At 49.0% G+C, this 22,258-nt stretch overlaps 1 protein-coding gene across 4 annotated transcripts in view; it reads right to left on the bottom strand.

Moving 5' to 3' along the window:
* Positions 1 to 22,258, bottom strand: part of FBXW4 (F-box and WD repeat domain containing 4) — a 74,613-nt gene that overhangs the window by 27,729 nt on the left and 24,626 nt on the right. Inside the window, exon 6 of one of the 4 annotated variants that reach the window (XM_074339152.1) lies at positions 8,663 to 8,953. The exons of the other annotated variants lie outside the window; for them this stretch is intronic. Coding sequence (XP_074195253.1) covers positions 8,803 to 8,953 — 151 coding nt within the window. The 3' untranslated portion in view covers positions 8,663 to 8,802. Of the gene's footprint in view, positions 1 to 8,662; positions 8,954 to 22,258 lie in introns of those variants that run through there. 4 annotated transcript variants of the gene reach the window in all.

Genomic DNA, 22,258 nt, shown 5'->3' with positions numbered 1-22,258 from the left:
ACAGGGAAGCACTGGGGCCAGGACAGTACCTGACTCACTGCCATGCCCACCATCAGTGCCACCAGGCCCTCCCCTAAAGTGCCAAGCTGTGGGGCAGGGAGGGTGTGGTACCTGTGTTACCTGTGATATGTACACCTGTGAATTACCAAATTATAGACTTCTGATGTGTAAGTTTACCTCCCTCCCCGTCACGGGCTCCAGATAAGATAAATAACATCAGCTTATCTTTCCAAATGGTGCTTCTCCGAGGGGGGGGACAACTGGAGACTCCTACCATAAGTCATATCAGCCAAGCTAGATACCAAGAAAGCAAGTGCCAGCCCAGGCCACTGATTCCTTTCCTGCTGAGTCGCCACACCTCAACCCCACCCAAGCAGCAGGAGGAAGAACCCTGAAGATTAGCATGTCCATCCATCACTCCCCCCACCCCCAGCCCAGGGCCAGTAGGTGGCTGCTGGCCATTGGGCCCTCAGCTGCCAACTATCCGAAGCAGAAAGTTATGCAATGGCGCAACTCCCAGGTGCTCGGCTCCTGGAAGAGAGAACACGGGCCCAGTCACAGCCTTGGGAAGAGGTGCACAACCAGTGGGCTGTCCTGGCCTTGCCATCTTTGCTGAGAAGACACACGTAAGCAGACACACACGCACACACATGGGCACACACACAGCCTGTGTTTGCTCCTTTTGAGAAGGTGGCACCTAGGGTGCTGCACACACACTCACACAGATGTACCACTGCTTGGGGAGCAGAGAACGGGTCCGTGGGCACATGCACTCACTCCCACACACATGCCTCACAGCCTGTGTAAGCCTGCACCCCACAGGAGTCTCTCTCCCCAACCTTCTTGGGCAGTTGTGGTTTCCAGTCAGCCCAGGTGTGAAGCCCCTTCCGTTTGCTCCCCTCTTTGGCCTGTCTCTGCCCCTCCCTCCACCCTCCCCCAGTAAGTGCTTTCAGGCCACACAATGAGTGGGAGGAGGAGAAATACTTCTATTGAGGAAGGCGTTTTGTTGTTTCATCCCCAAGGTGGGGGCTGAGGTAGGGAAGGAGGGGGGACCCACAAAATTTCTAATAAGCAGTTTCTCTCCTCAAAGCTAAAATGATTTTCTTTAATTGCTTGGTGGGAACAGTTCATTGTGGGGGTCTCTGCCCTCCCCCAGGCCTAATTGACTTACTGAAGTTTAACAGGGGCTTTCACCTGGAGAGACTGCAATTATTCCCCCCATCCCACATTCGTACCTGGGCTCTCCCCACAGGGGGCCTTTGTTCCCCCTAAATACAGCAGTGACACAAATGTCCTCAGCAGCAGGGGAACTCACCCAGGGAAGTGGTAATTTTCAGCCCAACGCAATTAGCTGAGGGCTTTTCAGCCTTCCCAGTGAATGGCGGGGAAACTTCGGCATGTGGGAACGGTGCGCAGGGCTGCTCTGTGCAAGTCAAACAAAAGAGGCCTCTGAATTGGGCCCCGTGGTGAGCCAGACCAGGGTTGGTGGGGGCAGCCGGGCCTGGGGCCTGGATGAGGGACCTACATCATCACCCACCCAACCTGTGCCTTCCAATCGGGGCCAGTGGCCCCAAATAGCTTTTGGGGAGGCGGAGGCACACAAGACGTTTGCCTTGTACCTCGCACCATAGCTCTGCACTTATGAAGCCAAGAATAAGGAAAGGGTGGTAGGACGGGGCCGAGGCAGGACAAGGGGAGCCAGAGGGCTACAGTACCCGGGGCTGGCGCTCACATTATACTTTGGACCTTCACAAACACCCCTGAGGAGTCAGGAAGCTTTGGGGAGACAGACTCTCTTGGGAGTGCATACAGGGAGACCCAGGGCTCTAACACTTACGTCTACTGTTGCCGCCACAGCGGCCCCTACTGCCCCGCTAAGCAGAGGAAAGAGAGTCCCCTGCTTAGCGGTAGCTTTGAGGCTGGGGAGGCACAGGGTGAAAGCAGCATGCGGCTTATCTGGGGTCAGCACCCAGTGTCCGAAGGCCAGAATGTGGGCTCCAACAGGTGAAGCAAAGTGGTGACTGCTGGGCTCTCCCAACCAGCCCCGTCAGGTCAAACTTTTTGCCTGTTTACCCAAAACTGAGATCTAGCCATAAAAACAACTGCAATATGATGTGATATCTGTACCCCGCTCCTTCACTGGCCTGGCCTGGTTGCTAGGAACCACTGTTCCTGTCCTCACCCCCACCTCAAGCACTGCCCAAAGAGGTTCTGAGAGATTCTCTACGGAAAAGTCTACAAAGTAAAGAAAGGAAGACTAGTCCAAATACCCATAGTTCAGAGATGTGAAAGCAGACCCTCCCCTCGGACCCCACTGCTCCTAGAATAGGCTCTTCCTTCTGGGAGCAGCCAGACCAACAACCTGCAAGGGAGAAGCAGGCCTGTCGCTCAGAATGACTGGCTCAGCTCCAGTCAGCTCTGGCCTGGATTCTGTCTTCCCACCCCTGCATCACCTTGTGTCACCCCGACACAGCCAGCCACCCTCTGCCCCTCAGATGGAAGCTCCTTCTCAGGGACTGACCACCTGTCTCACAGAGCAAGGCTTTGCCTGGGCAATTCCTGAGCTAGAGGCAGGCAGAGATGGGCCTCTGCAATAAGCACCTCAGGGCTTTCCAAGGCAGCACCTAGCCTGTGCTAGGCGCTGGGGTGTTCAGGAAAACGAAACTCGCATAAGCTTGTCCTTAGGCAGCTTAAGGTGAGCCAGAGAGTCCAATCTTCAATTCATATTTTTTAAAAGTTGGAAGCAATTCAAAACAATCAATAAGCTCTAATCCCAAATGAGAGAGAGCTCACCGAGAAAGCAGACAGTGTAGCACAGTGGTTAAAAAGCATGAGCTCTGGAGTCAGATGCCGGGGTGTATCAATGAATAGAAGTGGCTTTGGGCATGTTAATTAACCTCTCTTGGGCCTCAGTTTCCTTACTTACAAATTGAGGGTGGTGACAGCAGCTATCTGGGAGGGTTGTATGAGATATACCGTGTTCAGCACAGGGCTTGGCATTTAGCTGGCACTCACCCTCATCCTCATCATTATCACCACCATTTACAGGCAACAGAGAGGCACTGGGGACTCTTGGTGAAGAAATGGCCTTGTAAAAGAAACCTATACCATGCCCCTCCTGAAGCCCCAAGAACTGGGTAGACAGAGAGACCTCGGGTTCCCTGTCCCTATTCTGCCGACCACTTCAGAAGCGACCGTCAGTGCTGATGACAGACATGACAAATTGAACCTGGCAGGACCGCAGGGGATCCTGAACCAATTGGGGGCCTTACTGGGCCAGCATGGAATTCGTGCCCCTCAAACGGACCACAGACCCCTTCTCCCTCTACCCCCCTCACTCTCTACCCTCAGCCTGCTGGCTGGAATGCAGGGGCCTCTGTGCCAGAAGGTCCAGGCGAGACAGAAGGCCAGGAGGCACAGGTGGTTCTGAGGAGATCCCTGGGCTCCAGAAAGCATTTCCCCCACAGGCGCAATGGAGCTGGGGCTTGTTGTTGGTCAAGATGCCTTTGCTTGTTTGGGCTGCAGCCCAGACAGTAAGGCGGCCGGGGCAGGCCAGGGGACACGGAGCTAGGGGTGGGGGTGGGAGTAGTGGCAAGCCCTTTTGGCACCAGCTTCAACCTTCCCTGGGTTTCTCACTTTGTTCAGCACGGCAACCCAAAGGAGGCTGGGGAAGCACTTTTCACTACCCGGCAAATAAAGCCACAGTGAGAGGGAGAAGGATGAAAGGCTTGGGGGGTTTTTAATTTGGTTTTGGGGTATTTAGGTGGCTTGAAAAAATAATAAAAGGAAGTTGTTTCTGCAATCCATTTAATTTCAAACCCAAAATTCAGATCATAAACAGCCAAAAGTGATCCCACAGCACCTAACACGTATTATCCCTCTTCTGAGACTTGAAGTCCCAGTGGAGCCAGAGTTGGTTCAAAGAGGCCTGGTGGGAATTTTTCTACCCCCTGGTGGGGTTGGTTAGGGATGGGGCACAAGCATGGCTTCAGTCAGCCTGACCACAGAACTCTGGGATCTCCAGTTCCCCAGGTCCACACAGACCCGCGCAGTCCTGCTACTCTTGGGTACACACGGCTTTCCAAACTAAGGCTTGACATCAGGCGCTGCCAGAGCCCCCTTCTTCCCAAGAATCATGTCCTCCTGGCCCTGGGTCTGGCCAAGGCCTCCTACAATGAGTGAAGGCGATTCCAATGGTGACCTTAACTCGTCTGTTTCCTTCATTATTTCCAGTAAAGGCGCCCCAGCCACAGGTCATTCTGCCTTTTGAGTCCTTTCTAGTGGGCTGCAGACCTCAGACCTTCGTGGTCCTACCACCTTAGAGAAGGCTTTGACCTAGGAGAGATTTCCACATGGCCATTTAAGGTAACACTGGGCCTGGGAATCCCTTCCCTAAGCAGCTGCCTGCCATCCCATCCAATTCCTCAAGTTTTCCTCAACCACTCACACCACACCCCCAATGCTTGCTTTGGAACAGATTTGTTCTGGTGGCATGTTTTAGTCTGCATTTTTGAAATCACAAACTATAAAAACTATGGGTTTTTCTCTTTGGAAAAACATCAGGATACCAAGAAGGTCATTTGATTGGAAGTTTCTTTTCTTTACCACTAAGCCACTTGGGATAGGATACAAACCTTTCAGAAGAATGAAAAGAAACGACACAAATTTGCAAACACACTTGACTGTGGTACAGGTTCCTGATTTACTGGCTGGGGGACCCACCTCACTTCAGGCTGTCAGTGCTACACAGTACCTGTGCCAAGTGTTGGACACTGTTATCTGCTGGCTTGAGTTATCCACAGTAAAGATTTCCAGAGAAAACCAACTTCCCATCCCCCCCCCAAAAAAAAAAAATTCTTCTCCCTCTGGAAAAGCCAAGGAGTTTAGACCCTGGTGAAAAACCTGCTTGGAACCCTCAGGTCAGCCAGCCCCTCACTGGCCTGGGCCCTCTGCCAAGTCAACGGCACCTGCCCTCATCTACGCGCGGGGTCTGCATCTTCCCATATGGCCACAACCACCCACTGTGACTTGCTTGAGAAGCACACAACTTCTTCCAGAAAACAGTGTTTCCTTGCACTCCACCACCAATAGGAGGAAAATTCACAAGGAAGGGAAGTTCCAGGGAAAAGAGTGGGCAAGATAATCTAGAGAAGAATAAAAGGCCTTCAGGAAACATAATGATTGCCCGAACCTCAGTAACTAGGTTCCCAGTGCCTCCTCCGTGCTCCAGGGAAAAGGCAACAAGGGGAACCAGTGGCTTTAAGAATCCACATACATGCAGTGCACACTCACTTATGTCACAGTGTCTTCTTGAGGACTCTGTCCCAGGAGAAGCAGTGACACCAATACAAAGTAATGAAGGTGAAAGGCAGGATTCCGTGTGGATCATCTCAGGAGAGGTTGTTCTTACTTGGGGGGAGGGCACCCAGAGACCAAGGAACCTGCCTGCCACCCTGACACTCACTTACAGGTGAGACTGGTGACAGATACACACAGAACCAGGAAGAGAAGGGCAGGATCTTTTAAGGCACAGGATCTGCGCCTTAAAAAACAAACAAACAAACAAACAAACAAAAAAAAACAAACCCAGCACTGGCTATTGATTGCTCAGTTAATTTTCATAAGCTGCCAATTGCTTCCTCTGATCATCTCTTCTCCTTTTTGGGGGGAAGTAAGAAAGTGCACAGAGGGATACTTTTCCCTCTTTGTGGCGAGGAATGGGGAAAAACGGGGGAAAGAGGGAGATGAAATAGCTGCCTTCATAGGTGCTCAGTGAGCTTATAAATTCCAGGTTCATCCAATCACTGGGGAGGTCCCAGGCTGAAGAATGGAATTAGGACTCCACTAGGGATTAGATCTACCAACCTTAGGAAGACATCTGTGTATTTAAAGACCCAGGAACCTCGGAGTTTGAGCTAAGCACAGATTTGTGGTAAAAGCAAAGGATGCTTTGAGTGAGAGAAAGCTAAAATTCTAGGCCTTTGATGAAGTCACAATAAGCACTGATTCTAAATGAGATTTTGCACCCCTGTTCTTGGAACCCCAGCCATGGGAGAAACTCTCCCATGACAAATCAGTAGTACATTTTCTCAGCTTCCCTGAGACCAACGGACACTAGATAGTCTGACTGACTAGACAGACCCTAGACAAGTTGCTTCTTTGAGCAAGCACTGTGGATCAGTTTTCTTGGGGAATGATTGGACTTCAGACATAAGCCTTAGCATGGCAGCGGCAGGAAGGAGTCAGAACTTTAAGCCAAACTCACCTGACTGACTCAGGTAATATTCCATGGACAGGACCAGGCCGCCCCTGCCTGGACAGAAATTATTATGCATCCAAACAGGACCCGGTAAAGGTCAGCCCACCCCAGCCCTTCCTTGGCCCCAAAGCTGAAAGTCTAGTGCATGCTAGGAAACAATGGTTGTCAGACCAGTACACTGCATCTCAGTCTCACCATTTGTACTTTTAATACAAAATTTAACACATTGTTTGTGGGAAACGAGTAAACTCGTCATATCGCCTCTAGTTGGAACCGGCAAAAATTTTGCAAAGTAAATAAATAGAGACCTCTTTTTAAACTAAAACACTGAAAGTTTCATAGAAAAATATCAAATAGATCGAAAGATATGAACATTTTACAGAAAGTCTAATTTTGGCGAGAAAATGTCAAAAAAGCCCCGCGTTACGACGAGATTTGGCGGGAAAATGCCCGCTTACAAAGTGTTAAAATGGTGAAATATCAGGTCTCCCAGGAAGGCAGGGTTTCTGATCAACATTTCCCTTGTCTGTCCAATTTCCTCAATGTTAGTTCCAGAAGAGAGGTCCTTACCCCCACTAGGGCTTTTTCACCTCTTTTTTATTGTTGAGGAATGAGGGAGCACCTCTAAGCACCCTCCCACTGGCCCATCTCTCCCTCCCTCTAGCTTGCTTCAAACTCTGCCTTAAATTCTTGGGTGCTCCGCAAAGTTACTGAGAGCAACTGCTCTTCCTCCAACTAGATATAAATATACTTTTAAAGAGGGAGAAAAACAGCTCAGGGAAACCCCAGAGAGGTCTGCTGCACTCTTCCCCTTGTAATGAAGCTTAATAATGAAATGCTCTGAACTCCACTAGTAAGAAATGCTCATTTTCTCCAGCTGAACACCCCCTATAGATATATCTAATTTGTTTTCATGTTTCCATCTCTTTCCTCCATCAAGTTTGCATTTAAAGGTTATGATCTGTTGGTGCCCTCCCAGCCCTGGCAGGACAGCCTGGGCTGTGACAGTGTTTTCTGTCATCTTGGAGCTCCAGCATGACCGTCCCTGACACCCCTCTCTTCCATTTCACATCCATACATATAAGCTCTGTCTCTTTCAGGCTTTTTATGAGCTGCCCACAGAATGCAAGAGAAAGGAAGGGAGGAACAGCATCTGGAAAAATTAAGGGAAAAAGGGAAGGTATTTCTGGAAGTGTCTATTTCTCAGTGAGAGAAATGCTCTCTGACACAGAATGGCCAAAGCAGGAGCTGTCCTTGCATCAGTGGGGCCCTCTGACTCAGGCCCCTCAAAGGCTTTGGGGGCTCCAGCTCCTTTCCCCTCGTCACGACTGGCAGTGTGACTGGCACCAATTCCCACGACAGTCTAAAGGGTGCCAAAAGTGGCACACAGGAGCCACCGTGCTCGGGGAGCCTTAGCAGGATGTCTCTCCTGGGCCACCTCATCTCAGTGACCAGCCCGCATCTCTTCCTTCAGATCCTGTACAAAGCGAGGATACAGGCTCTTTCTGAAAACATGATTCCTCAGATGAAGGCCCCAGCACCACCACCAGGACCATAGCCTGGCCATGGGAGGGCAGGCCGTCACCACCAGCTCCTTAATTCAGAGGCACCCTTAGGTTTCCCTCTCCCCAGAAGCATAGCAGGCCACAACTAGGCTGACTCCCAGTCTCCCCCTTCTCAAGTCAGGCATATGCATGTTCTCTCAGCAGGACTAGGGCCCAGAGTGGGCAAAGACCCTTTCCCCAGCTCCTGGCACGACGTTACACTGCATGAGGTGCATGGTAAAGGCAGAAGACATCTTGTTGGACAGTCCCTAGTGAGCCTACCTGTGACGGGGCTCTTGTTCTCCTCACTGGGGAAAATTCTGACCTCCCATTCTGTCCCTACTTTCTAGGGACTCTCCCCTCAACTGCCAGAGATGCACATTTGAGATTTGCCAATGCTCCCCCAGACACTGCCTCTTTTCTGTCTGGTTCTGGTCTCTCCTGACCCTTACCCATCGCTGGGTAGTCATTTGCAGCAGAGTTGTGCTCCTCCAGCACTGCGCCCCCCACCCCCCAACCCCCCCACCCCCGTCTGTCCCCACCTCTGAACCCCTGCAGACAAGGCCCTGTCCTGGCTCCCTGAGGCGCACAATCTGTGGTTCTGCCAGACTCAGTCACAGGAGGGTGTAACTCACTTCAAGCTGGCAGCCCTGTGTGGTAAAACTGACCGCCTCCCTCAAGGGTGGTGGGAGGCCAAGCAAGCGTGTGTGCCTGCACATCCCAAGGTGCTCTTGTTTTCTGGGCACCCTGCGTGGTCTGTGACAGACACATAGATGGGGGAATCCTCTGCCAGCCAGAGTTGGCATCTCACCCTACCTCTTAAATCTGCCACTAGCCTCCGGGGCCGAAGACCCTCCAAGAAGAAGAGGCCCAGCAAGACAAAGACCTGAGGCCCCCCAGCCTGGCCTCCCAGCCCAACACAGACCCGCATTAAAATCAACACTCCGTGAACACACAAAACTGACAGGGCAGAGGGGGAGCACACATCGGATACAAAGATCAGGCTCTCTGGAGACGCGGCCTGTTGGTCTCCCATGTTAGCTCCAAGTGACTAAGCGCAGGGTGGGAAATAACACCATCACGGCAGCTACAGCTCCTGCCTGGGCTCCAGGCAGGTTCGGCAGTCTTTTCACAGGGAAGATGCCTCTGCCTGGAAAAAAATGCAAGCATTGTGTGGGGACCATTACTGCATGCGCCTCTGCACATTCCTTCAAGAAGCAGGAGCACACTAGTCCCTGAGCCCCCGGCTCTGTGCCCCAATGATTGTGCAGGCCTGGGACACACTGCACATGCCACCTGGCCCTTCCCACCAGGCTCCCGGCTCTGGGAGCGGTGGGAAGGGGCCCGCCAAACACCCTGGCTTCATTGTGCCCCAGAAAGAGGGGACTAATTACTTGCCTACACTCTGGAGCGCCCAGGGAGAAAACAGAGGCCCGTAGGGTAGAGAGGGTGGGAAATGGGGGTTGGGGGGGTGCGTTGAAGAAGGGAGAGAGAAAGCCACAGGATACATTTCAAAGTTTCTCTAGCAATTTGGGGTGGGAGAAAGAAAGCCTGGTCCTGATGTGAAATCATACAGAGGTCAGGGCTGGGTCTCCCACCCTTGTGAGAAAGTGGTGAATCAGGGACGGTTTATCAAACGATCATTTTTCTCTTTTGAAACTGGGAGGCAGCAGCTTGGACAATTCTGCAGATGTGCTTGATGAGTTAGGGACAAAAATGGCCCTTCTCTGCCCCCCTCCTCCTCTCCTTCTATAAGGGCTCCCATCGGGGGTTGCTTCTCCCTCCACTGCCTCCCGGACCCTCCCCTCCCTTCTTCAGTGGTCAGCTGAGACCCCCACCCACTGCTTGCTTTTGTACTCTTGGCCTTTGGACATACTGGCAGGGGCCTTTATGAGACCCCAATCAAGACCCCCATGTCACAGGTACCTAGTAGAGACACCAGACCTTTTCAAACAAGGGACAACAAGGAAAATCGGCTGGCCCATTGTCTCTCCTCTGTGCTAAGTGAGATGAAAGGGGCCCGCAGCCCCCTCCCCACAGCCCGCCTGCCAATCACCTCTAGTTATTAAGGTCACAATGTGTAAATTCTTTTGACCTGCACCTAATCAAAGATTCACCGGCCCTTTCAAACCCGAATGGGGAGGAGGGGAGAGATTCCCTCCCATAAACCCAGCAAACTCTCCCTCAATAAAACTTCTCTCTCTGATTCCTTCTCTGCTTCCCATCTCCACCCCCTCGCTTCTCTTCACTCCACCCTCCTCACCACTGGCTTCAAACACAAATGACAAGCCTCATGGAATTACTGCCTCAAAATCCCAAGGAGGATTTGAAAGTTTCTATTTAATTCTCTTCAAAGAAAAAGTTTTCAGACAGGCACAGTTGCCCAAGCAAGCCCAGAACCTGGGCAGCCCCCAGGTTCTGTGGCTCTGATGCGAAATTTCTCCAATGGCAATGGTCAATTGGCTTTTTTCTCTCTCCTAAATCAGCCTCTCTTGCTTTGCTCTGGATACCATTATACATGGAGAAAACAAGTGGGATTAATGATACTCCTTCACTTTGTCACTTAGCATCTCTAGCTCAGTTGCTGACCCTCCACAACCCAGCTTACACTGGGTTGTAAGCTCAGCGGGGAAAAATTACCAAGCCCAAAGTAGCCAATCCTCAAGGGGAAAAGTAACCATAGGGTAGAACAACAGAGAATAAAGCAAGAAGAGCCAGGGGAAAGAACTTGAGAGAGAGCAAAACTTGGGATTTATTGTAGTTGGAAAAGTACAAAATGCTTAAATCAAGCAAGGGGAATAAAATGCTTGTAAACCTCCATGCGTCAGTATTAACGCTGTGCACTTTTAATCTCTCCTATCACCACTTAGAATAGGCAGGGCAGGAGGCCTGACAAACAAGGTAGTGATAAGTGAGTGTCTGTAAGCTGCCCACGGTCCACTCTTACGGGATGTCCTCCTCCCTGTCCACTCCTCCTTTTCCTCTTGCCTATCTGATGGTACTTTTAGCCTCTTGGTTTCTCCTCGCCTGGCTGTCTTTCTCTCTCTCTGAGCTTTCCTTTAGTGTTAATCCCTCATGTTATTTCAACTGTTGTCTCCATGCTGATGTCTTCTGCATCTCGACCCCATGTCTGAGCTCCAGGCCACCATTCCTGGCTGTCTCTGATCATGGCTACCTGACTGGCCCATCACCAGCTCAACCCAATGTGTCTGAAACAGAACTCAGCCTTCTCAAAGCCAGGTTCCCTGGTAGTCACCAGGCTCATAGAGGAACTCATTGGGTCTCTTCCCTCTCTCCCCCACACGCAGTCATGACTGCCTACAGCCTCTTTCCTCTGCTTCTCCTCAATCCAGGTTGTCTTCCCACTGTCCCTAGAAGTCTAGTCCCTTACTGCTAACAAAGTAAGCAGTACACAAACAGCCTCAGTCTCTCCCCTCCAAAGTATCTTATATCCTGTGCCACCACATTAATCATTTAACAGCTTCAATCTTGCCAAAAATCTTCCATGGTTCCCTATTATCCTCAGGTTAAAATGAAACACTGCTCTTCAAAGCCCTCTAAAACCAGGCCCCAAACCTCCCCTCCAGCTTCATTGCCCACCGCTTCTTTATACAAACCCTCCAGCCCCGCCAGTCACACTTGTCTGCTCTGAACCCCAAGCTTACATTGAGCTGCCCCATCCCTTACCATGTCTTTGCTCATACTCGTCCCCTTGCCACAAGTTCCCTTCTGCAATTAAAGTAGAGCTATCCCTTTGTGTCCCACTTCAAATTCCATGTCACCCAAGAAGCTCCCCTGATTTCATAAAAAGGCTACTGCTTTCCTCCAATTTCCTGTCAATAACCCTGACACCGCATATATACTGGAATAAATCTGAGGACGAGCATTGTTTCCCCAACTGGATTATAAGCCTCTGGATGGTAAAAGCTAACTCTTGTGCCTGATACTCCCTACGTAACCTTGCGCACAGCAGCATTCTCAATATATCTATAAGGCAGACACTCAAGAGATACGCATTACACATAGAAAAACATTTCTGAGTTTACCTTACCTTTTTAAACAAATTCCAGTATTTTACCTTATTTCTTTCCCCAAAAGGTCCTGAGCATGAAAACATGTTTAAGGCTGTAAAAGTGAATGTAAGGAAGAATTTTTTTCAGGGCGATTTAAATATTCTAAAGTGAAGTGTGGTGATGGTTGCACAGCTCTGACAATTTCATGGAATTGTATACTTAAATTATACACTTAAATAGGTGAATTTCACCCCCCCTTTTTCCGCCTCCCGCCTCCCTCTCCCACTCCGGTTCAAGCCGTTATTTCTCAGTCTAGTTGTGTAGGACACAGCTCCCTGGCCCCTGCTGGTGTTATGAGCCTTGTGCTCCCCCAGCTGAGGCAGTTGGTCGCCGGTCGTCAGTTGTCCACTCACAGCAGCTCATGGCAGCTCTCGCCGGCTGCCGGCCACTCACGATGGCCACTGGCCGCTCATGGCAGCACACCATAATCCACGGCAGCTCATGCCGACCTCCAGCTGCTCACGCAGCCCAGCTCCAGAGAGAGCCCTTGTTCACAATCTTAGCTGTAGAGGGTGCAGCTCACTGGCCCATGTGGGAATCAAACCGGCGACCTCAGTGTAGGGGGCATGGAGCTCCAACTGCCTGAGCCACTGGGCTGGCCCAAATAGGTGAATTTTATGGTATGTAAATTTTACTTCAATAAAACTGTTTTAAATAAAAAAGTAAATGTAGGTCCATGAATCCTTAATTTAAATAACTGTGTAAAAACAAGGAAGGATTCTCTATACAGTTGCCTGATACTGAAATAGACATTTAAATGTAATTTATGTTTTTGCTTATTATAAAAATAGGCACATTATAAAATAATTTAAATACAAAAAAGTAAAAAGAAAGTAAATGTCAGCAGAAATCCACCACATAAGAAATAACTCTGAAGAGATAGTCAAACAACTATCATATTGTTTTGTGACCTTTTATCATTTAACAATACGTTATGACATTTTTGGGGGTCAATAAATATACATCTATATAAGTCTTTCGATAACTATGTAGTATTCTGTTGGGTGAATGGACCATAAAATATTTAACCAGACCCCTATTAATGGATACATATGTGTTCTTAATATAAATCTTTATACATATATTTTGCATACTCGTCTGGTTACTGCCTTAGGATAAATTCCTAGAAGTGGAATTTATGTATCAAAATGTTTTCACATTTTTATTTTGATAGTAGCAAACTAAAGCAATTTTAAAACTCTATTCCTCTCCTTATTCCTGGAGATAGTCCACCCTTACCAGCCTGCAAAGAAGGATTTTCCTGACCACAGACCTCTAACAAGTGGAAGAAGCCTTTGAACAATCTATATTTTTTGTATTAATTTTTTGTTTTTATTCTCAACCACAGCTCACCCTGGATACTAGTGAGGTTCAAACCGGCCAGGAAAGTAGAGGGCTTCAAACCCATGAACCCATGTGTATCTCTCTCTTTGCCAAATGTTACAAAGTTCACCCTCATGCCCAACTGACCCTTCTCTTGGGTCATTTTCTGGAGGACCTCACGCTAATCACTCACTTGATCTCCTCCCATTCAGGCCCAGGAGGAAAAGAGGCCCAGACTTGTCCAGGACAGCTAATGCTACAGCTGCAATAAGGCAGCAAATAACTGGAGAGAGAGAAACAGCCTGTAAGAGCAGAGTCCTTGGGAGAAAGAGAGACAGTGGGTCATGTACTTTGAGCTAGACCCTCTCCACAGCCCCTAATGGCAATGGTGCAGTGAGTTCAGGGTGCAGAGCATGTGCTAAGTGATGGCTGGTGAAATCTGAGCAGCATCCTATAGGGAGACTGTGCTCCTGAGACCCCAGAGGTTTGACCAGGCACAACAGGACTGACCCAGAACAACACTCGAGCTAATCTCTCTTTCAAAATTCCTCAATCAATGAAGAAGGGAGGGAGGAACACTCACGGTGGCCACGGGCTGAAAGAGGTCCACTTCACTTTATCCCACACATCTCAGCCTTTCCTTCCCTATCTGTTCAGCCAGTGCATGTCACATGTGCAAGAGCCACACACAAAGGAGGAGAAGCAGCCCCCACAGCTGCACAGTGGCCTCTACAATTGGAGCACACTTTTTTTACATATATATATATATATATTTTTTTTTTTTTTAAGATTTGATTGGGGAAGGGGAACAGGACTTTATTGGGGAACAGTGTGTACTTCCAGGACTTTTTTCCAAGTCAAGTTGTCCTTTCAATCTTAGTTGTGGAGGGTGCAGCTCAGCTCCAGGTCCAGTTGCCGTTGCTACTTGCAGGGGGCACAGCCCACCATCCCTTGCGGGAGTCGAACTGGCAACCTTGTGGTTGAGAGGACACTCTCCAACCAACTGAGCCATCCGGGAGCTCAGTGGCAGCTCAGCTCAAGGTGCCGTGTTCAATCTTAGTTGCAGGGGGCATTGCCCACCATCCCTTGCGGGACTCGAGGAATCGAACTGGCAGCCTTGTGGTTGAGAGCCCACTGGCCCATGTGGGAATCGAACCGGCAGCCTTCGGAGTTAGGAGCATGGAGCTCTAACCACCTGAGCCACCGGGCTGGCCCCCTGGGGCACATTTATACTTGAAAAGCTCATCCTCCACGGCCTCCTGGCCTCTCTCTGTTATCTTCTTGTCTAGCTCAGCTCCTATAAAGAAGCCAGTCTGAAGTTTCTCACTTGACCACCTGCTAGGCCAGCATAATGAAAGTGGTGGTCACCCCCTACCTATCTCCACCTCCAGCACCAACAAAGCTTCCAGAAGCAACAGAGACATTAGTGTCTCCAGCCTGGAAGCAGAAAGTCACATCTCTGTAGATAGGGCAGATGAAGCATGGGAAATCAAGAGACGGAAAAGGCCTGGTTGCCCTACATTCTGCTTCATCAAGCCTACCCATGGTGGTAAGAAGATCAGAGAAAGCATAAGATGAAGAGCCTTGGCTTTAACACCTGCTCCAAGAAGGCAAGCTCCTGCCTCGAGATGCAAGCTCGTCAGCCTGCACATGGAGGCTCCAGTCCCCAGGACCAGTGGGCACATTTTAAGTATACCGACTTTAGACGGGGCTACTGCTTCCAGCCTGCTGTGAAAATCAAAATACTACACCATGACTACATGGCCATTGTTCTAGAAGCTGGATTATGGCTTTGCCATAGGAAGGAGTGGAGGAGAAGACAGCAGGGCAAGCTGAGCAGGGCCAGAGACAAATCTGAACACAAGAACATAGAAAGTGTGTGTGGTGGTGGTGGTGGTGGTGGAGATATCACAGCAAATTATGATTTATAATTATTTTAATCTCCTAAAAGTTTCTCTCTCATTACTTGAAATTCTCATTTGCAAATTAAGACGCTGCTGAAGATTTTGGATGTTATCACATGCCAACTGGCACTCTACCTGCCCCTCCTATACTTTTTTGTTCCCTATTTGTGTTTTAAATTTGCATTGCAAACTATGACAAAGGAAAGCTTCTGCAGAAAGCAATTTCCTGGGCTAGCGGATCTTGGACTAATATTCCCTTTGTAATTACCAAGGTTTCTGTAGGCACGGATTCCCCACTCTCCTCACTCCACTCCTCCCTCCCTTGCCAACACCTTCTGTTTGAGCCAAGCCTATCTGACAGGGCACTACAGACCATGTCACAAACTACCCCCTATGAAAATGCCCCAGCCAGAGAGAGGAGCAAGAACCAGCTGGAAAAAGGGGCAAAGATCTTGGGTAGTCAGCTTAACAGGGGACCCCAGAGGCACAGGGGTTTCATCTGTAGCACACAGGCACATATCTCTTACAAAAGACAGGAAATAAAGCCCCTGACCCCAAAAGCTCACAATCCAAAACTTTGAAAGAGCCCTGTTCAAGAACATGCTAGAGAGGCACGAGGATTAGCAAATGTCCAATCCACAAAGCCAGACATCTTTTAGTATTGGTCTGAAGGAAGAACCAAAAACATTTGTTGACTTGCTGAAGCATAAATGCATCCTTTATGGTAATCATACACAGAAACTCTAGTCAGCACAGCAGAATTCAGAATCAACACACACCTTTATGATTCATAGCAACTTTACAGCCAGTTTCCTATATCAATGGTGTCAACATATTCTATTGTTGGTTATATACATATATATTCTCTTTCTTGAGAAATATGTTCCAGCTCTTGGATTCTAATCTCCTAACCCTCAAATGGAACTACTATAGTAAAGAAACTTACTGAGACTCAGTGATCCCGGGAAACTGTTGTGGCAGCAGAATTCCTATTGTTGGGTCTTAAGCCCATGACCAAGTAGAGCCATGTGTGACTGTCCTGAACTAGGAGAAGAAAAGAAATACAACTGATACTGTGGACCGTCACTTGGAGATCCCAGGGACCAGGACTCTGACAGATGAAAGGGGGGAAACACATTTTCAAAATATTTGAAATGAAAAGGAAAACAGGAACTTATGACTTAACTCTAAATTAAAATACTGAAATCTGCCCCAAATGGCCTGAGAGCCACCTAACTGCAGGAGGATGGGCTGATCCTTCCACCTGTGACATGACCCCCCAATACATAAACATACATTAATGCTACTGATCCAGCCACACCCCCATCATTTCCTTTTTCAGGATGTGGGTGTCTGGCCCACCCCATCCCCCAGTTTACTTATAAGAGTAAGCTCTATTGGCTCAGGAAACTAAAAACACAGATATTTCATGAAGATCCTTCTTTTGACTGATCTGTTACACCTAACAGGTGGGGAAATCTTCTTAAATATACGAGTGTTATCATGACAGGGCCACTGGAACGGATCGGTGCCATAAGTCAGACAGGACTAGAAGTTTCCGCCCCACCATCAGGTTCCTCTTTAGCCTTGACAGATCAAACTCAAGCCGAAGCAGACTACAGAGATCAGTTCAGTCTCTAAGCCAAAGGTCTTCACAGTGAGGGACCAAAGCTGCCCTGGCTGGGCCTCTGCCGTCCCGCATCCCAGATTAATCACCACCAGGCAGGGTCTGGACACCAGGCTGCAATCTGAGCCCAGCAGCACCTGCGCAGGGGTCACCCCAGCTCCTCCCGCACTCCACTTGGGCAAGACTTCAGGGCATGAGGGTGCCCACCTGTTGACTAGCTTACCTGGAACAGGAGGGCAAGACACTCAACCATCTTCAGTCCTGTAGATAAGTCACAGAACCTTAGAGTGGATCAGTGAAGGAAGGAGGAAAGATGTAGTGACTCAAGTAGTGAAATCAAGGCTCTAAGAGAAAGAAAATTCTCAGCTTCTGAACAGAAAGAGAGAAAGGCTCTAATACCCCTCTCACTACTGTCTAAAGAGGAAAGCTAGCTCGAGACCAACAGTGGGTGAACTGAGCCCTCAGAGGTTATGAGCTAATGAGATGCTTTGTGTTTGGTACACATTCTCATCATCTACAGATCAACAGGACGCTGATGAGAAGAAGAAAGATCAGAGCAGGGACGTCTTTTCAAAACACTCCAAATAGTGCCCGATATGCAGTGTGTAAGGAAGCTTAGAAAGAAATTCACTCTGTGAGGTGTAAGAGAGCTTCCTCTAAATGTCAAGACCTCAGAGAACGGTTTCCTTAAACAATCACTTAAATCAGTAAGCTATTTCAAACTCTGTACACTCAGAGCTGGTCACTAAGTATGATGTGTGTACACATACCTGTCTATGTACTTTTTAAGACCAAAGGGCCCTATTGTATTATAAATTCTTCTCAGATGGTAATCTCGTTGATATTTTTGCTTCTCTAAGTCAAGTAGAGTAGGAAGAAGTATTCTGAGGCTCAAAAAGTATCAAAAGGAGAAAGATAAGCATGAAGATCTATATCTTAGAACCATCTGTCCCAGGCCCTTACCCATGATATAAGCAGAAACCGCCTCGCTGGTGCACCCTTTCCCACATGCCCATGGCCCCAGGGAAGTAAGGGTGGGGAAGGGTCAGAGTCAGACTGAAGTGTGTGTCCCTTGAAAGAGAAAAGTGCAGGTCAGATAAGAGGAGCAGGAGCGCCTGCGCAGTGCTTTCCACTGAGGAGGGACACCCACGTCTGACTGCTGTACCTTGTACCTCCAGAGCTCCGTCTCTAGGAATTCCCTTTGAACTCCAGCTGCAACTCAGAGTTAGGAGAGAGCAGTGGCTACAATTACACACTGGCTGGGGGGCGGGGGGGGGGGGGGGGGGGGTTGCTGCATGTGACAGGCCATGAAAGGTCCCTGCCTATAAAACAGACTGGAAAACAAACCCTTAATTTAAATGTTAATGAAAGTGCTGTGGAGACATCAGAGGCTTCTCGGCTGCTCAGAGAACAGCTACACCAGCCACAGAATTTATGGCTCCCCTCACCCTCCCGCCTTCCTCTCTGCCTCATCACACACTGAAGTTTAAAGAGTAAAAAAAAACTAATTTTAACATTAACTCCATGCTTCCACCTTGGGATGTGATTGCTAAATTATCTGTCGGCAGAACAGTGATCAAAGGTGGAAAAACACAGGCACATTGCACACACAACCCAGAAAAGTCAGCCACAGCTGCGGCAGGAAAATTACCTCTTCTCTTCCTGATGCGGGAAGAGCAGAAGAAATAGCGGTGCAGGCAGGGGCGGGAGCCAGGAGGCGCAGGCCGCAGAAGAGGAGGAGGAAGGCTCTGATGCCTCCAAGTGCTCTGTTCCCCCGGCTGAGAACTTAGCACACCCATTTCCCATCTGACTGGTCTGTCTCTCCATCAGACTATGCTGTCTAGCTCACTGTTGTTTCCCCAGGGTCTAGTATAGCAGTGCTTAAGCATCTGGAGAGAGAAAGAAAGATTGGGGGCAGGGTGGGGGGCAAGAGGGAGAGAGACAGAGATGGAGAAAGAAAGAACTGAAACACTGAGACTGAGGGAAGGAAATAGATCCCTGTTAGCGGGACAGGGGCTCAGTGCGTGGACACTGTGTCCACAGTCTCCCGCCTTCTGCAGCAGTCTCTGTTTCTATTTGTGGTGTTTTACTTAAGTCAGCTCTTGACAACTGAGCCAACCTTGCTGGCCAGGGAAGAAGTCGCTCCCACAAACAGGTTCTGCGCCAGCCGTGGCTGGTTGGTTTGCTGGTCTCAGGCCAGCAGCTCAGCACATGAGCCTCCCTGTGCCCATCCTGCCCTGAGTAGTGGCAGAAATCCAGGGTCTTGAGGAAGTGAAACCCACCCCTGTGGTATTTCATCCTCGCTACTGATGGATACACCCGCCAGAGAGGCTTGGCTTAGCACAGGCAATGAACTCAAGGGTGGCAGGCACTGCCATGAGATTGAGCAGGACCAGACTCTGACTCAACTGCATTCCCACACTGTACCTTTTCCAATTTTTGGTCATTTCAGGCTGGACCCAGGGGCCCACCTAGCAGTACTCAGAGCTTCCTTCTTTCTCCAGGTGTCATGACTCTCCTTCTAGACATGGCAGCCCCATGGTGCCTTTGTGCCTCTGACTCGCTCATCCAGGGGCACCACATGCAGGAAGCTCCCTCCTACGTGCTCTGCAGCCTTCAAAGGGGGATACCAAGCCATTCCTTGCCTAGGGAAGGTCTCCTTTCCCTAAACAGACCCCAGAGGAAGCTTCCCTCTGCCCGACCCTGGGATGGTAGAACAGAGAGACCTTCCTGTTGGCCATGGGCCAAGCCAGCAGGAGGCCCGGCCACAATGGGGAGCATGAGAAAGTCAGTCAGCCTTTCTTCAGGGTATCACGGTTAGGTATCCTCTTCCAGATCCAGCTCTCCATCCCCAACCAGAAAAGGCGAAAGTCAGAGGCACAACCTTTGCTTGTGATTCATCTTCCCCTAAAAGCACTGAGTTATGAAGCCCAAGGCCAAAGGATTGCTGGACCACTGGGAACCAAAAGAATCCAAACTGAAAGTTGGCTGCCTCTTTTTCCAACTTTCAAACCTCTCTGTCAGAGAAAACTCTAAATGCAATTACCTTTCACTAAAGAAAGGTGCATTTCAACAAGCTAGTGAATATGCATCTACCCCACACATAACACACAGTAAACCCTGTAGCCACTGGAACAAACACCCTGCTCTCCCCAGAAACCCACCCCCTTACCAAACAGTACACAGTGACTGCTTTCCTTCCAGACTCTCCCTCACCTCAGGGAGAAATGAAGCAAGAAGGGGCAGCTGCTCCATCAAAACCCCCCAGAGGCCACAACTCACTTTACAAATTTGAATCGGTACATTTCATGCAGACTTGGACTAATCCCCCCAAAAACAAACAGGCCACCACAGTGAGCAAAGTAACACAAAATTATATTGTATATTTAATAACACAGCTAAGTCAAGTTTCTACACCTATACCACTCATCTATTTCCCTAATGACAGAAACAAGAAAGATGGGATTAAAACCCAAGTGTCCTGGGAAGCCTTCCCGACCACGCTCACTCGCACGATAGCAAGTGTTGTTCAGAGATGGAGAAAGGATTTCGTTTTCTTGGAGGGTAATAAATATGGTGTCTGCAGAGGAAGGAGGAGCTGTGGGCGCCTCTTTCTTCCCCTCCCAGGCAAACAAGGCAAGTGGGCCTACAGATTCATTTCACCACCAGGGCCCCCATGGCTGGCTCAGATGGGACCCTGAAAACTGAAGATCTATGAGCATCTGCATTCCTGAAATGGGGCCTGCAGTCACAGCTGCCTGATAAGTCCAAGCCTCGATTATACGCTGCCTTCCCCAACCCCTCTCTATCCCAATTCTGGCCTCCAGGAAGACAGTGTTCCCTAATCCCCACAGAGCCTTTCGAGGGCCACAGCTACTGTCCAAGATGCTGGTGGTAAAGGCATGGCAATGACCCAGGGCCTGCCTCGTGGTCCTCCCTCCCTCAGCCCACAGGACCTGAGCACCAGCGGCTGCCTCTTCTGCCCTGTCCCACATGTGTCCTGCATCGAGCTTCCCTGAGCCTCAATTTCTCCCTCTGCCAGGAATGGCATCCCCTTGCCCCTCAACTGGAGACAGCCTAGTTTCAGGCACTTAGTATCGTCCGGCAATTGTTACAGTTATGTACCTATTTTCCCCACCACTGAATAGGATCTTCAGGGGAGCTGCCTCATGGCAAGTGTTCAGTCAGTAAACAGGGAACGAGGAGGAAAGAGAGTAAGAAAGGAAAAGATGGGAGGGAATGAAATTGAGTCTTTAACTGTTCTGCATTTCCTCACTCTTGAGTATTTACTAACTTTATTCAAATGGCAATAAAACCCAATGCACATTTTTAAAAGTCTGCTTTTCCATGTTACTCATGGAAAGTGCTCAAAATCCAATGTGACCTCAGGAGGTTGTATCTCTGAGACCAGCTGAATGTATTTCGGCCCCACAATTCCACCCAGACCTATGGCATGCCTCCAGCACCTGACTTCTAGTCCATCTCAAACCATCCTTCTTCCACTCATTAACAGCTCCAGGCTGGGCCTCCCCCACAGGAGGAGGGTTTCATCTGTAAGTCATCAATCTTTAAAATAGGATTATTGGAGTTGGGGCAAGAAGGTGGGTAGGAGGTAGAGGAAAAGGTCCTTGCCTATCACCCTCATGTGGAGACTACTGGTTTCCTTCTGTGTTTTTGAGTGCCTAAACACAGCTCTAAGCACATAACTGGTATTAAATATCATCTTCTATGACTGTTTACAAATCAAGAACTTAAGGTCATGGAAGGAAGGAAAGGCGACATTTGGACACAGGGAAGAATACCTGCTTTCTCCCAGTCATGAGCCCCTCAAAATAAGCATAGGGCTTGAGGTCTCATGTTTCAAAATATAAGTGGCTAAGTACACACATAAGAAAAGAAGGCAGAAAAGCCCCAGCATCAAAGATAAATATGACGAATAGCTCTGACAAATTATTTTACATAGAAGAAAGAGATTAATTGAGAAAAGAGATGTGCCAGGTCTCCTAACTATCCAGGTTCCTCCTATTTGAATGAGGTAGCAGTGAGGGAGTGAGAAGTTGTCAGGTAAACCAGGAGTATCTGCCCTAGAAGATAGTCGCTGCCTACCTCCCTTCGTGTTCTTCGTGAGGGGTCCAGAGTTTCATCACATTTTGGTGATCCTGATGACCACACGCAACGGGGAAGGTAGCAGGGAGGGGAACAGCAGGCAGCCATTCAGGGCAGGAACAATACAGGGGGGAAAGGAGAAGAAAGAGAGATTCCTGCTGAACCCCACAAGAAGACTGCAAAGAGCAGTGTAATTCCTCGAGGGCCAGGTGAAGAGAGAGCATGGGTGGAGAGGTGAGAACAGGCAAAGCCACTAAACAAATGCTATACCAGAGAGGAGAGATTCTGGTTGACATTATATTCTGGCCCGCTTTGCAGAGGATTCTTATTCATTATTTCAGGTCATCTTCACAATAATCTAGAAATGTCTATCAAGGAAATACCATAGTATTTACATTTAATAGATGAGGAAACTGAGGCTC

This window comes from Rhinolophus sinicus, linkage group LG07, assembly GCF_036562045.2.
Source record: "Rhinolophus sinicus isolate RSC01 linkage group LG07, ASM3656204v1, whole genome shotgun sequence".
Lineage (NCBI taxonomy): Eukaryota > Metazoa > Chordata > Mammalia > Chiroptera > Rhinolophidae > Rhinolophus > Rhinolophus sinicus.
Note: the sequence above shows the minus strand (reverse complement) of the source record. Positions and strands in the feature narration are given on the sequence as shown.